This window comes from Coregonus lavaretus (genome assembly GCF_964263955.1).
Source record: "Coregonus lavaretus genome assembly, chromosome: 10".
Lineage (NCBI taxonomy): Eukaryota > Metazoa > Chordata > Actinopteri > Salmoniformes > Salmonidae > Coregonus > Coregonus lavaretus.
The window spans coordinates 28,164,863-28,181,878 of record NC_139997.1 but is presented as its reverse complement, the minus strand read 5'-3'; the positions used below and the strand labels follow the sequence as shown (position 1 = coordinate 28,181,878).

The window sequence follows — 17,016 nt, the reverse complement described above, 5'->3', positions numbered from 1 at the left end:
CTGTTGAGATAATTTCCTTATTAATTTCTAGCCAGATGTCAAATGTTCCTGTTTTGACTAATTTAATAGAGTGGGTTAAGTCTGCTCTATACCAAATTAGCATACACCCAGAGTCTCTTCCTTGTTTCACACCTGGTATTTTGGTGGATGGGACTACCAGCTCTCTGTAACCTAGAGGGCAACCAGTGGGTCCGTCTCCTTTATACCATGTTTCTTGTAGGATGACAGTGTCTGTATTTCCAATTTCTTTGATGAAGTCTGAGTTCCTGCTCTTTAGGCCAAAGGCAGATGACCTCAGACCTTGTATATTCCAGGATGAGATAGTAAAAGCTTTGTGTTCCATAATGTCTAGTGTTGTTTTTGTGTGGTTTAGGCCCGGACCATCACAGTAGGTGTGAGCAGAGCATGTTGAGCATCTGATACATACCTCTTAGGTCGCAGGATGGTGCTTGGGCGGGTGTAATAGTGGGGGTTGGGCCTGTTGCTCTGCTCACGGCCTGGGCATATGTCCTGCTGTCATGTTGAGGTCCTTGCCACAGGGGTGAGGGGCATGGGGTGGGCAGAAGGGGCATAGGTCTGATATGGGGGAGCCTATATAGGGTGTGGCCAGGGTTTGCTTGGGGTGGTCTTAGCGTGTTGGGGTGTGGCTGGTGATGCTGTGGTCTGGGTGTAGGTCCTCTTGGCGTGGGTTCTCTCGGTGCAGGTCCTTCAGGAGGGGGTCTTGCAGGTCTGGGAGGGTGTCTTGCTGGTCTGGGCGGGGTGTTGGTTGCTCTGTTACTCCTGTGTGAGGTGCTGGGGCTACGGTTGAGAGTGACGTCCTTCAGGGTCCTGGCAAAAGTTGGGGTTTCTGCCTTGTAGAGGTGGACCTGGTCGTAAAGGCTGTTCAAGTCCAGGGTGGAGTGGTTGTCCAGGTAGACATTAGGTTTTGAGTCACAGTCTCATGAAATGCTTGCATTCACCCGCTGTATGGTGGGAGGGTGAAAGTATTTTCGTGGTAGCAGGGTGGAGATAACCACTTGTGCGTTAGGGAAAGTGGAAGAAGCTTTTTCAATCACTCCCTTGAGTGCTGTGGCCACCCTTTCCTGCTGGGCCCTCAGGTCATTTGTGCCCATGTGAATTATGATGTGGCTGGCAACAGCTCCAGGGCATGCCTAGAGTTTGGGCACCGGAGTTTAGCCACTTTGTGTTTGGGAAAAAGTTTATCCTCTTGAATGTATTTGCCATTTGAGTCACTTAGGAAGCAACACTGATTGACAATAAATTTCACATGCTGTTGTGCAAATGGAATAGACAACAGGTGGAAATTATAGGCAATTAGCAAGACACCCCCAATACAGGACTGGTTTTGCAGGTGGTGACCACAGACCACTTCTCAGTTCCTATGCTTCCTGGCTGATGTTTTGGTCACTTTTGAATGCTGGCGGTGCTTTCACTCTAGTGGTAGCATGAGACGGAGTCTACAACCCACACAAGTGGCTCAGGTAGTGCAGCTCATCCAGGATGGCACATCAATGCGAGCTGTGGCAAGAAGGTTTGCTGTGTCTGTCAGCGTAGTGTCCAGAGCATGGAGGCTCTACCAGGAGACAGGCCAGTACATCAGGAGACGTGGAGGAGGCCGTAGGAGGGCAACAACCAGCAGCAGGACTGCTACCTCCGCCTTTGTGCAAGGAGGAGCAGGAGGAGCACTGCCAGAGCCCTGCAAAATGACCTCCAGCAGGCCACAAATGTGCATGTGTCTGCTCAAACGGTCAGAAACAGACTCCATGAGGGTGGTATGAGGGCCCGACGTCCACAGGTGGGGGTTGTGCTTACAGCCCAACACCGTGCAGGACGTTTGGCATTTGCCAGAGAACACCAAGATTGGCAAATTCGCCACTGGCGCCCTGTGCTCTTCACAGATGAAAGCAGGTTCACACTGAGCACATGTGACAGACGTGACAGAGTCTGGAGACACCGTGGAGAACGTTCTGCTGCCTGAAACATCCTCCAGCATGACCGGTTTGGCGGTGGGTCAGTCATGGTGTGGGGTGGCATTTCTTTGGAGGGCCGCACAGCCCTCCATGTGCTCGCCAGAGGTAGCCTGACTGCCATTAGGTACCGAGATGAGATCCTCAGACCCCTTGTGAGACCATATGCTGGTGCGGTTGGCCCTGGGTTCCTCCTAATGCAAGACAATGCTAGACCTCATGTGGCTGGAGTGTGTCAGCAGTTCCTGCAAGAGGAAGGCATTGATGCTATGGACTGGCCCGCCCGTTCCCCAGACCTGAATCCAATTGAGCACATCTGGGACATCATGTCTCGCTCCATCCACCAACGCCACGTTGCACCACAGACTGTCCAGGAGTTGGCGGATGCTTTAGTCCAGGTCTGGGAGGAGATCCCTCAGGAGACCATCCGCCACCTCATCAGGAGCATGCCCAGGCGTTGTAGGGAGGTCATACAGGCACGTGGAGGCCACACACACTACTGAGCCTCATTTTGACTTGTTTGAAGGACATTACATCAAAGTTGGATCAGCCTGTAGTGTGGTTTCCCACTTTAATTTTGAGGGTGACTCCAAATCCAGACCTCCATGGGTTGATAAATTTGATTTCCAATGATAATTTTTGTGTGATTTTGTTGTCAGCACATTCAACTATGTAAAGAAAAAAGTATTTAATAAGATTATTTCATTCATTCAGATCTAGGATGTGTTATTTTAGTGTTCCCTTTATTTTTTTGAGCAGTGTATTTGAAGTGAGAATGAACAGAAATTAACATACAACAGTTTGATTTACACAGTGTTGCTCCCATGATGTTAACATTGAGGCCAGGGGCTCTCCAGATTAAGTCATGAACTTCAAGTAAGGCAACATACATATATGAATTGATATGAATGTATGAGTATTCCATATATCATACATTTCAAAGGACTGAGATTCATGCATGCGATACATTTTCATCATGTCAGGGGCACCCGATTAGACTACGGGTGTCAGGGGCTATGGAGGAGTTGACGAATACAGTAGGGCTGTAAAACGACACTACCTACAATGCACCGGACTGTTAACGTCTCCACCCTCTACCTGGCGAGGTGCGCATTGTCCAGCTATCACAGCTCTTGACAATACTAGGTAACATTTTGATTTGTTGCCTTTTACTTTTGAGAAACAAGGGTACATTTTACAAAGGTGTGCACGCACTTGGCGTATTTATGTGGTCGCGATATACAATTGTTGCAAATAGTTTACTCCCGGGGCGTTCTTCTGGAAGCCTAAAAGTAGCCTACGGAGGGCTTCCATTGTTGACTCACATGCCCATTCCCCATTGTAATTTGCGTAACCTTTGAATAATGGGAGATGCACGGTAATTGACTGCACTACCGTAGTGACACCATGTGACAGCCTACGCCATTTCAATGGCGATTTAAAATGTTGCGTCTGAGTTGGCAACTTTATCAGTAGCCTAGTTTAGCGGTATTGTACAACAAAGTAAACGGACCGTAGACCTATGACGTTATGTAACATTTTATTCCTTTGTTCCTTTAAAGGGAGGAATGGCGGTGAGATCTGAAGAAAACAACTTATAATGATCTCAGCCGAACACTGGAGTCCCGAGGAGGTGGCGGAATGGATCCATCTCATTGGGCTTACAGAATGCGCACAGAGTTTTCTCGGTGAGTTCAACAATGCGCAGCTTACATACAAATTCATAATCACAATGAATAAATTATTGAACATGTTAAATGCCGGGTTTACATAACTCTCTCCAAACTTTGGAGGAGGGCATAACATTCTTTCCAGGCCCCATTGCAGTTAATATTTCCACCACACAGTGGTGAACATCATACGCCAAACAGCATCCCCTGGACCAGCCCGCTCATTCGGCAGTTAGGCGGGCAGATTTACGAGGGCGGCATTTTTCAACATCTCCAACAATACATAAAACATTTTTAGCGCTGATGCTGCACTGTGATAATCAGTGCCCACTTTGTCAAAGGCAGGGGCGCTTGTCCATTCCTAGCACGACTCTCCAGGGTGCTGTTGGAGAGAGGCGGCGCTCCACCAATGTTCCATCAAAAAATAATCTAATTGATTAGTCACAGGAATCAGGACGAAAAAAGCCAATGCAACTGTATGTTTTACAAACGGTAGACCTACCACATGGATGGGCATTCATAAAATTCTATTGTGGCTGACATTGTAGGCTACACCCAAGTAAGCATGGACTGACACAGAAGTCTTTTGGAAGTATTTTTTTGTTGTGTTTTACAAACGGTAGGCCTACCACAGATGGGCATTCATAAAATGTAATTTCACACCACACTGTAGGCTATACCTCAGTAAGCACAGACCAACATCTTATTTCCACATCCATGGACGTTGGTTTTTGGTCCGGACCAAATCTGAACCAATCATGGATGTCTGTTTGGTTCCAAATTTGGTCCGGTCTGGACCAGCCTTGATTTGGCCCAAACATTGACGTCAATGTTTGGTTCAGATTTGGTGCGGTCCGGACCAAAAACCAACATCCGTGGACGTGGAAATAAGACGTCCAAAAGGCGTTGGCGTCAGTCCGTGTCACATACTTTTTCTACTATACAGTACATTCGGAAAGTATTCAGACCCCTTGACTTTTTCCACATTTTGTTACGTTACAGCCTTATTCTAAAACTGATTAAATAAATAATTTTCCTCATCAATCTACACACAATACTCCATAATGACAAAGCGAATACAGGTTTTAGAAATCTTTGCAAATGTATTAAAAATAAACCTACCTTATTTACAGAAGTATTCAGACCCTTTGCTATGAGACTCGAAATTGAGCTCGGGTGCATCCTGTTTCCATTGATCATCCTTGAGATGTTTCTACAATTTGATTGGAGTCCACCTGTGGTAAATTCAATTGATTGGACATGATTTGGAAAGGCACACACCTGTCTATATAAGGTCCCACAGTTGACAGTGCATGTCAGAGCAAAAACAAAGTCATGAGGTCAAAGGAATTGTCTGTAGAGCTCCGAGACAGGATTGTGTCGAGGCACAGATCTGGGGAAGGGTACCAAAACATTTCTGCAGCATTGAAGGTCCCTAAGAACACAGTGGCCTCCATCATTCTTAATTGGAAGAAGTTTGGAACCACCAAGACTCTTCCTAGAGCTGACCGCCCGGCCAAACTGAGCAATCGGGGGAGAAGGGCCTTGGTCAGGGAGGTGACCAAGAACCTGATGGTCACTCTGACAGAGCTCCAGAGTTCCTCTGTGGAGATGGGATAACCTTCCAGAAGGACAACCATCTCGGCAGCACTCCGCCAATCAGGCCTTTATGGTAGAGTGGCCAGACGAAAGCCACTCTTCAGTGAAAGGCACATGACAGCCCGCTTGGAGTTTGCCAAAAGGCACCTAAAGGACTCTCAGACCATGAGAAACAAGATACTCTGGTCTGAAGAAACCAAGATTGAACTATTTGGCCTGAATGCCAAGCGTCACATCTGGAGGAAACCAGGCACCGCTCATCACCTGGCCAATACCATCCGTACGGTTAAGCATAGTGGTGGCAGCGTCATGTTATGGGGATGTTTTTCAGCGTTAGGAACTGGGAGACTAGTCAGGATCGAGGGAAAGATGAACAGAGCAAAGTAAAGAGAGGTCCTTGATGAAAACCTGTTCCAGAGCGCTCAGGACCTCAGACTGGGGCGAAGGTTCACCTTCCAACAGGACAACGCAGGAGTGGCTCTAGCCCAGAGCCCAGACTTGAACCCGATCGAACATCTCTGGAGAGACCTGAAAATAGCTGTGCAACGACGCTCCCCATCCAACCTAAATAAGGCTGTAATGTAACAAAATGTGGAAAAAGTCAAGGTCTGAATACTTTCCGAATGCACTGTAGGCTATATCTGCTACATTATTTTTGTATTTGTTATTTTTACGGAACGATGGTGGAGCGCCGCAGCGATGCATCTGTCCAACAGCACCCTGGAGATGCGCGCTGGGAATGGACAAGTGAAATATGTTACATCCCTGCCTTGGACAAAGTGGGCACTGCTAATCACAGGGCGTCATCAACGCTAAAAAACCCATTTGCCACTGGTTAAGCGAAATTTGCATTGTTTTTGGGCAGAACTATGTGACGTTTTATGTGATTAATGTCCACGGACATTGATTTCTGGTCCGGTCCAAATCTGAACCAATCATAGACGTCTATGTTTGGTCCCATCTGGACGTCTTTTCAACTTTCATTCAGAACCGAAAATGAAACCGATATCAACGTTCTAAAAATGTATTTTCAGCTTTCTTTCAGAACAGTTAATGCACCTGATTTCGATGTCAGGAAAATACGTATTTTAGAGGCCTTTTCAACTTAATTTTGCTTAGGGGACTATTCTAGTTCTGCAGGGGGCAGCAAATTTTGTCTAGCTGAGGGCTGCAGAACGGCCAGGACCGGGCCTGAGCATCCCTACTCTCTAGTTTACAATTTGGCAATAATGTAGCCTACAGGATATCAGACAGTACTGTGTTCAGCATTGTCCTCAAACAATTTGTGACACATTGATAGACATTTCTCTTTTCTCTCACAGAAAATGCAATAACTGGCGTGGATCTCTTGGAAGTCAGTGATTCAGTGTTAGGTGAGTTAAGTTATAGCCTCTATCCTTTCAGACATATCCCCCCAAAAAACAAAGGTTTTAATATGATTTATTCATATTGAAAGCACACAAGGAATAGTAAAGTTCTGGAAACCTATATAAATTCAGTGAGTGGGATTTTTGTCAAAACATTAATACTATTGGGGGTAGGAGAATATTGTTCAGTGGGGGGGAAAAACACTACCTTGGCCTACTTCCATATCACATGATGAGTGAGGTGTGTTATGTTCTTTTTTAAATTGTATTATTAATTTTTATTTTTTATTGGGGGTAGATCAGCTTTAATATTGCAGATAGATTGTAACTTCCATCAATGTAATTGTTTGCATCACTTCCAATCCCCCATGTTTTTTTTTCTCACAAATATACAGTGGGGAGAACAAGTATTTGATACACTGCTGATTTTGCAGGTTTTCCTACTTACAAAGCATGTAGAGGTCTGTAATTTTTATCATAGGTACACTTCAACTGTGAGAGACGGAATCTAAAACAAAAATCCAGAAAATCACATTGTATGATTTTTAAGTAATTAATGTGCATTTTATTGCATGACATAAGTATTTGATCACCTACCAACCAGTAAGAATTCTGTCTCTCACAGACCTGTTAGTTTTTCTTTAAGAAGCCCTCCTGTTCTCCACTCATTACCTGTATTAACTGCACCTGTTTGAACTCGTTACCTGTATAAAAGACACCTGTCCACACACTCAATCAAACAGACTCCAACCTCTCCACAATGGCCAAGACCAGAGAGCTGTGTAAGGACATCAGGGATACAATTGTAGACCTGCACAAGGCTGGGATGGGCTACAGGACAATAGGCAAGCAGCTTGGTGAGAAGGCAACAACTGTTGGCGCAATTATTAGAAAATGGAAGAAGTTCAAGATGACGGTCAATCACCCTCGGTCTGGGGCTCCATGCAAGATCTCACCTCGTGGGGCATCAATGATCATGAGGAAGGTGAGGGATCAGCCCAGAACTACACGGCAGGACCTGGTCAATGACCTGAAGAGAGCTGGGACCACAGTCTCAAAGAAAACCATTAGTAACACACTACGCCGTCATGGATTAAAATCCTGCAGCGCACGCAAGGTCCCCCTGCTCAAGTCAGCGCATGTCCAGGCCCGTCTGAAGTTTGCCAATGACCATCTGGATGATCCAGAGGAGGAATGGGAGAAGGTCATGTGGTCTGATGAGACAAAAATAGAGCTTTTTGGTCTAAACTCCACTCGCCGTGTTTGGAGGAAGAAGAAGGATGAGTACAACCCCAAGAACACCATCCCAACCGTGAAGCATGGAGGTGGAAACATCATTCTTTGGGGATGCTTTTCTGCAAAGGGGACAGGACGACTGCACCGTATTGAGGGGAGGATGGATGGGGCCATGTATCGCGAGATCTTGGCCAACAACCTCCTTCCCTCAGTAAGAGCATTGAAGATGGGTCGTGGCTGGGTCTTCCAGCATGACAACGACCCGAAACACACAGCCAGGGCAACTAAGGAGTGGCTCCGTAAGAAGCATCTCAAGGTCCTGGAGTGGCCTAGCCAGTCTCCAGACCTGAACCCAATCGAAAATCTTTGGAGGGAGCTGAAAGTCCGTATTGCCCAGCGACAGCCCCGAAACCTGAAGGATCTGGAGAAGGTCTGTATGGAGGAGTGGGCCAAAATCCCTACTGCAGTGTGTGCAAACCTGGCCAAGACCTACAGGAAACGTATGATCTCTGTAATTGGAAACAACGGTTTCTGTACCAAATATTAAGTTCTGCTTTTCCGATGTATCAAATACTTATGTCATGCAATAAAATGCAAATTAATTACTTAAAAATCATACAATGTGATATTCTGGATTTCTGGATAAAAATTACAGACCTCTACATGCTTTGTAAGTAGGAAAACCTGCAAAATCGGCAGTGTATCAAATACTTGTTCTCCCCACTGTATATATATCCTTTCAAAATATATATTTCCCTTTATTACTTTCCAACCCCACAACCCCTTCCCTAATTGGAGTAAAACTAGTGAACAACAACGCTTAGGCCTCTATTTCCAGCTTATACATACTAAATAAATTTTATGGACACAGTCAATTTTACAATAATTATATTTTGTTTGTTTTTACTCCTGAACTTCCTCTACCCTCAACCTCTCCGATCATTTTCATGATGTCCATCCGGTTTTCTTCTATATGCCATATCTTTCTAACTGTGGTCTTTCACAAAAGCTCTCAACCTATAACCCATATACTTATTATGGACATATTATGCTTCACATTAGTTATCTTGTTGTTATTAGTCCCATCCTTCAACTCCATTCAACACCTCCAATCTATCTCTTAACACCATCCATATTGGATTTCTATTTGCCATATATTTTTCAACTGTACTGTGATTTTTCACAAAAGTTCTGAACCCTTCTATTCTCATTGTTTTTACATATTGTAAATTTAAAATAAATATTTGTGCTAAAAGTATTATTATATTATTGATCGATTGACTGACTTTTCAGATCACCCAGTAGTGCTATCTGCAGGGTTAGCTCCAGGTAAATATTGAAATCCTTCAGCCATTCCTGGACCTGTGACCAAAAACAAGCTACAAATGGACAGTACCAAAACAAATGATCTAATGATTCTGTCTCTTCGCAGCAAAATCTGCAGAGCTGGGAAGATTGTATCCCCCATATACAGTGGGGAGAACAAGTATTTGATACACTGCCGATTTTTCAGGTTTTCCTACTTACAAAGCATGTAGATGTCTGTAATTTTTATCATAAGTACACTTCAACTGTGAGAGACGGAATCTAAAACAAAAATCCAGAAAATCACATTGTATGATTTTGAAGTAATTAATTTGCATTTTATTGCATGACATAAGTATTTGATACATCAGAAAAGCAGAACTTAATATTTGGTACAGAAACCATTGTTTGCAATTACAGAGATCATACGTTTCCTGTAGGTCTTGACCAGGTTTGCACACACTGCAGCAGGGATTTTGGCCCACTCCTCCATACAGACCTTCTCCAGATCCTTCAGGTTTCGGGGCTGTCGCTGGGCAATACGGACTTTCAGCTCCCTCCAAAGATTTTCTATTGGGTTCAGGTCTGGAGACTGGCTAGGCCACTTCAGGACCTTGAGATGCTTCTTACGGAGCCACTCCTTAGTTGCCCTGGCTGTGTGTTTCGGGTTGTTGTCATGCTGGAAGACCCAGCCACGACCCATCTTCAATGCTCTTACTGAGGGAAGGAGGTTGTTGGCCAAGATCTCGCGATACATGGCCCCATCCATCCTCCCCTCAATACGGTACAGTCGTCCTGTCCCCTTTGCAGAAAAGCATCCCCAAAGAATGATGTTTCCACCTCCATGATTCACGGTTGGGATGGTGTTCTTGGGGTTGTACTCATCCTTCTTCTTCCTCCAAACACGGCGTGTGGAGTTTAGACCAAAAAGCTATATTTTTGTCTCATCAGACCACATTACCTTCTCCCATTCCTCCTCTGGATCATCCAGATGGTCATTGGCAAACTTCAGACGGGCCTGGACATGCGCTGGCTTGAGCAGGGGGACCTTGCGTGCGCTGAAGGATTTTAATCCATGACCGCGTAGTGTGTTACTAATGGTTTTCTTTGAGACTGTGGTCCCAGCTCTCTTCAGGTCATTGACCAGGTCCTGCCGTGTAGTTCTGGGCTGATCCCTCACCTTCCTCATGATCATTGATGCCCCACGAGGTGAGATCTTGCATGGAGCCCCAGACCGAGGGTGATTGACCGTCATCTTGAACTTCTTCCATTTTCTAATAATTGCGCCAACAGTTGTTGCCTTCTCACCAAGCTGCTTGCCTATTGTCCTGTAGCCCATCCCAGCCTTGTGCAGGTCTACAATTGTATCCCTGATGTCCTTACACAGCTCTCTGGTCTTGGCCATTGTGGAGAGGTTGGAGTCTGTTTGATTGAGTGTGTGGACAGGTGTCTTTTATACAGGTAACGAGTTCAAACAGGTGCAGTTAATACAGGTAATGAGTGGAGAACAGGAGGGCTTCTTAAAGAAAAACTAACAGGTCTGTGAGAGACGGAATTCTTACTGGTTGGTAGGTGATCAAATACTTATGTCATGCAATAAAATGCACATTAATTACTTAAAAATCATACAATGTGATTTTCTGGATTTTTGTTTTAGATTCCGTCTCTCACAGTTGAAGTTTACCTATGATACAAATGACAGACCTCTACATGCTTTGTAAGTAGGAAAACCTGGAAAATCGGCAGTGTATCAAATACTTGTTCTCCCCACTGTAAATAACATTCTATTGGTAGCAAGAATTTAGTATAATAATTTCAATTGAAAAATTCTAAGTTTTGAATCTGGCGTCGTTTTGCGTATCAGTTCATAAACACTATGCCATGGAATCGGTACCTCAAAAATCTCTTCCCAACTATTTTGCAATCTATATGGGATGGCGGTCAATCCTTTGGTCCTTAAATGAAACTGGTATACTTTTTTATTTATCACAATTTTCTTTAACCAATTATGTTCTTTAATGCATGGCCGACAGACAAGTTGTGTTATGTCCTTTGTTGAATGATGTAATGAGTCTTGTCATTGATGTTTTTGGGGTCAATTTGTCTGGGATGGGCGCAGTCCTCCATGTTTCTGTCTAATCATGTGTTCTTCCTCTGTTCACATGTAGTGTACACAAAGGTGATGATGCATCATAGACCACTCCCTGGATAATAGACACTTGACTGAACATTTTAGTAACATTATTAAATGCTTGAGATTTAAGTATTTTAGGCTATGCATATTTATAGCCTAGGCTACAGTCGAGTGTTGGTAACTGCAATTAATTTGGTCTGATGTGACAGCAACATGCAGTCAGTCATCAGGGGCAATAATTGAATTGGGACTGAAAAGCTGTATTGCATTGAAAAGGATTTTGCATTTTTCCAAAGTGCACTTATTAGGACTCGAGTCGACTCTGTATCAATACATTTGAATCAAATTGGGATTACATGGTACAAGTCACTTTCCTCTCCCAGTAGACTATTTGCATAAACTGTTGCCATAAATACGAATCGATAGGCCTACCCAGGAGTTCATAAGACGGAGAACAATAATACCAGAACAATACTACCAGGCCAGGTTTATGTGCGTTTGTAAAGTCGGAAAACTGCTCATATAGCCTAAATACATTTACTGATATTTATTTTACTGTTGTAACCATTTTCATATCGAAAAGGTTTAACGAAGTTTGGTCGTGTAGGGGCTTTGGACTTGCCCGCGGAGTTGATCTCCTAACATACAAAAGGCTTTTGTAATTGTTTTCTTTTTTTCTTGCCTGAGTGACGGTTCCAAAATCCAACCGAAACGCCTGCAAAATTTGCTTACTTCCTATAGCAGACTGGAGAAGGAGGGATTTTCTTCCTGTAAACTTTGGACTTCTTTACAACGAAGGGGTTGGGGGTTGCGCTTGTCCGGTCTGATGCATACACTGCTACCGCGACTTTGCGGTTCGGGGCCGTTCTTTTATGCATTCCCTTCATAGCGCAGTCAAGTGGAAAAAAGATTCCTCAACTTTTTCAGCAGATTAAATATGAAATGGGAACAGAAGCATACGCTTTATTATGTGGAAAAGGACAAACAGCCTGCTATTCGAAGGAAACTCCTGAAGTAACATGGATTAGTATTCATATAAGCATTTTTAGAATTGTTTGAGGAATTTTGCACGGTATCCGCTCTGTATCAAATCTATGGAAATAGCGGAGCAGGGACGCCGACAACGGAGCAGCAGTAGTTTCTTCGTGAAGTTTAATTGAAAGGTAAACACGACTACACAACGGAATATTGTTTGCCATAACTTGTAAAAGTGTATGACATAGGCTATTGGTTGGTCACTCTACAAGAGGTCGGTTTGTGTAGTTTATCAAAGAGAGCAAAACAGTAGTCCTAGATACATTTGTTGACACTTCGGTGGCATAACAGTGATATTACAGTGGAAATAACAGTGATCAATGATGCTCATGTTTGGACTCACCTATGTACTGTCACTGAAAGGGTTGGCCATGTTTCCTCTTTCTTGCTCTGGCATTCTGGCTCCATTGATGAATGTGTATGGAGTGAGATTTGTTTCTTAATTATGTAACTCACAAATAAAACCATAATCCGTAAAAATATTTCGCAAATTAAACCATAAATCACTAACAAATCTATGATCAATTTGAACAAATGTAGAACAATTTGTGAGCCAATGTTCAGAAATCCTGTGGCATGTCCATTTGCACATTCAAAAAGTGCTTGTGGATCTGTATTCTGTGTTTATAGAATAGAGTTTTTTCCCACATGTCTATGTATTACGATCCACAAATGTGGCTTCGTATGAGTCGGCGATCTCCATTCATTGGGATAATCTTTGTCACGTGATGCGCAGTGGCGACCTCTCATCACGTCTGTGTCCTTAGGAGAACGCTTTCTAGCTAGAAGATAAAAAACATTACTTCATGAAATGTGAGTATAACGTTTATTTAACATTGTTAATGTTCAGAAAATGACATTCATAGGAATGTTAAATTCGACCATTGGGGCATGCAACGCCGAGTGTGTGCTTTTGACATCAGCCCACTAGCTAACGTTGGACACTAACGTTACTGATAGATAGCAGGTAATCTCGTGAGAAGGGTGCAATTGCGATCCGCAAACGGTAGCTAGCTAGCCATACACTGGTAGACTATGTCCTTCAACCCCGCCTTTCTGGCGCTGTTTTCCCACAGTTCTGTTAACGACGGCTAGGGCAGGTGTTCGGCAGGCGGGAGCGAAGGACACTGTTCTAGTTTAGCCAGCTAGTCCTAAAGAGGAGTCCGGTACATGGGAGGTGGGGGTGACACCGTGTGCTAGGTCGTCAGCTGTTAAGACGAACAACCAAAGTTACTTGTTAATTCAGGAATGTGTCAATTATGAAGAACTGCTCAGTTTTGAAATCCTGAATTGGTGATTTGGCTAGCAAGCTAATGAGAAATGTTGCAAATCATATTTTTCAATCCGTTTTCTTTCAGGGACTAAACAGGGCAAATGATGTCACTCTTTCCCGACTGGTGTTGAGTTAAGAAATTGTAACACTATCTGATTTAAATACGTTAGAAATTCAGCGAGCTGTTTTTTGCTCCATGTAAGATTGCTTGCTAGCTAGCCAAGTCATTTGTTGTTCATCCTTACCTACATTTTATGAATATGTTGTCAATACATGCATTCCGTATCTGATTATTGTCAGTTCAATCCCTCTCTGTATTGTGTTGCACCATTGGGTTGAGGGGCTGGGCAATGTACCAGTTGAATAAAAGGCAAAGTTATTCTACTCATACTGTAAAGACTATTATCAGTAAAAATGATTAACCTGACAATAATAACGTGAGGGTTTAATTGTGTAACAATGCACAAGCCATTATGATGGTTGAAGGTAATCTGATAATTGCTATGAAGAAAATGTTTTTTAGGATGAAATTACCCATTAAAAGTAAACCTATTACAACTTGATCAAGCTTATGAATATGTAAAACTGCATAATGATGTCACATTGAAGTGCATAAACTATACATGCACTGATTCACACACATTGACACAGGGAAGGAGTTAACAAGTCATCAGGAACAGAAACCGTGTGCTATTGGCTTGGGTTCCAGCATATGGTCCTCTTGCCTCCATTTATTGAGTGACTCCTGTTTATAAGCTTGACCAAATAACTTAATAACATGCTATTTCAAATGTCTTGTTCTGTGTAACAAGTGGTGTGTGTGCTGCCCAACTCAATATTGTTATTATATTCCTACTATTCCCACAGAGCTGTCCATTCTGAGTCAAGCTAGAACCATGACCCCTCTTGGCCTGTTCTACCACTGACCAGCTGCATTTGGACCCTACTGCAACTCCCCACTAGTCAAGCTCCCATATTTTTCAGGCCCTTCCTGAGTTGTTTGATCTGACTGCTGACTCGGCCAAGGACCTATAGCAGCGTTTCCCAAACTCTGTCCTGGGGACACCAAGGGGTGGATTTTTTTTTTTTTTTTTTTGCCCTAGCACCACTACACAGCTGATTCAAATAATCAACTCATAATCAAGCTTTGATTTATTTAACTCAGCTGTGTAATGAAGTAAAAAACAATGTGCACACCTTGTGGTCCCCAGTTTCGAGTTTTGGAAATGCTGACCTAAAGAATATGGTAAAATGTCAGTGTGGTTCAGCATATACATTTAAGAGATGTTTTGCTCATTTTGTAAAGGGTGGGCACAGTCAGACATGATGGATTCTCCACTGTCAAGACCAACCGGTACAAACACTCATTTACCCCTAATGGCCATTGCCCTTTGAATACAGGGAAGAGGAGGTAGGCTAGTCAGTCTGATGGAGACTGGTTTGGGAGGCTTACTTTTTTTTTTTTTCCTGTTTATACTGAATTTGTTATCACTTAGTGGCAGCCTACAGGTACATATTTTATAAACGTATCATTTGAAATTTATAAACGTATCATTTGAAATGGATGATGTACCTGTAATGTACCTGTTGCATGCCCCAATAGTCGAATTTAACATTCATATGAAAGTCAATTGTTGAAAATGTTAACATAATTTGTTGAATAAATAAATGTTATACTCATATTTCATGAAGTTGTTCTTTCTTCTAGCTAGAAAGCGTTCTCCTGAGAAGGACACAGCCGTGATGTCATCGCTCTTCACATCATGTGACACACAGATTATCCCAATGATTGGAGATAGCCGACTCATCTGAAGCCACATTTGTGGATTGCAATACATCGACATGCAAAAACAAAAGCACAGAATACAGATCCACAAGCACTTTTTGAATACACAAATGCACATTGTACAGTTGTAAATGTTAGGGATTTCTGAACATTTGCTGATATTGTAGTTTTATTAGTGAGCTATGTTGAATATATTTACAGATCCATTTATTTGTGAAATATTTTTAACGGATTGTTTTATTTAGTAAATATTTTAATATATTTACAGATCATAATTTTATTTGTGAGTTATGTGGAATATATGCACGGATCGTGATAGACACATTTACAGAATAAATAAACAAATCTCACTCCATAAATGTGATGTAGCAGGTCGAGTTTACAGTACACTGACACTTAAGTTACAGCATACAATGTTGCCCTGTCCCACGTTTTGCTATTACAGTAGTTACCAATACATTACCCCACCCCCTTTGTCCCTTTCATATGAGTCATAAATCCTGTAATTGACTACTGCACATTTCATACATTTTTGTGTCCTGTGCTCAGTTTTGAACATTTTATTCCTTTAATTATGCATTTATTATACAGTAGTTGAGACACAGACATGGGACCATTTCACTTGGCTTGTGGAGGTCCTCAAAAAGCTTTCCAACTTCATCATAACAACAATCAGTCCTTCCATTCATGGCAAATGAATGAGCCTTATCATTGAGTGTATTATCAGTCTATTTTCACTCACATTCATCCTCTAGCCTTTGTTGTGTGACAATACCATTGGCAGCTCTGTTTGCCTGTGAGGAGACTTCTGTTAAATTATTAAGCTGAATGCCCCTCTGTTATCCCCCTGTAGGTTCACTTAATGTGGACAGATGTCCCCCTGCTCCTCAGGAATGTGGTAGGCTAGTAGAAGTCCACGGGGTAGCTGGTCTGGCACACATGCTCTCCGCTATGACAAGGAATGAGTCTTGTTGGTATAGTCAGAAAGAAAGGGTATGTAGACTAAACATGTTTAGAAACTTGTATCATTATAGACTGTAAGTATGATTTACAAGTAATGATCACACATTGAGATGTATGTGAGAATTTAATTTCTATGTGATAACTGATCATGCTAAACTAAATATAATCTGTAGTTGCTAAGTTTCCCAATTTTTAAGGGAGTTGTGGATTGTTTTGTTCAGGTCGCTCTGATTACACACTAGTTACAGTCTAACTCTGATTACACACTAGTTACAGTCCAACTCTGATTACACACTAGTTACAGTCTAACTCTAATTACACACTAGTTACAGTCTAACTCTGATTACACACTAGTTACAGTCTAACTCTAATTACACACTAGTTACAGTCTAACTCTGATTACACACTAGTTACAGTCTAACTCTAATTACACACTAGTTACAGTCTAACTCTGATTACACACTAGTTACAGTCTAACTGATTACACACTAGTTACAGTCTAACTCTAATTACACACTAGTTACAGTCTAACTCTGATTGACCCTTATGTTCTTAATTGACCAACTTAACAGTGATGCCTCATGGAATGATCTTATTCTCATGGGATTTTGAGGGAAGTGGATTTTATTAATTCATTTGATCTTATCAAATTCTGTGATACTAGGCCTACATCTGCCCAAT

General features: G+C 42.6%; 1 protein-coding gene and 1 long non-coding RNA gene across 2 annotated transcripts in view; both read left to right on the top strand.

The window, feature by feature from the left end:
- The first annotated feature begins 3,552 nt into the window (after positions 1-3,552).
- LOC311136502 (angiomotin-like) overlaps positions 3,553-17,016 on the top strand; it is a 44,171-nt gene continuing 30,707 nt past the window's right edge. Inside the window, exons 1-2 of the mRNA XM_084170649.1 lie at positions 3,553-3,655; positions 6,559-6,609. Coding sequence (XP_084026775.1) covers positions 3,568-3,655; positions 6,559-6,609 — 139 coding nt within the window. The 5' untranslated portion in view covers positions 3,553-3,567. The remainder of the gene's footprint in view (positions 3,656-6,558; positions 6,610-17,016) is intronic.
- LOC311136503 lies at positions 12,101-15,268 on the top strand. Its single transcript, XR_014613870.1, has 2 exons — positions 12,101-13,126; positions 14,454-15,268. It is a non-coding gene; the product is annotated as an uncharacterized lncRNA (long non-coding RNA).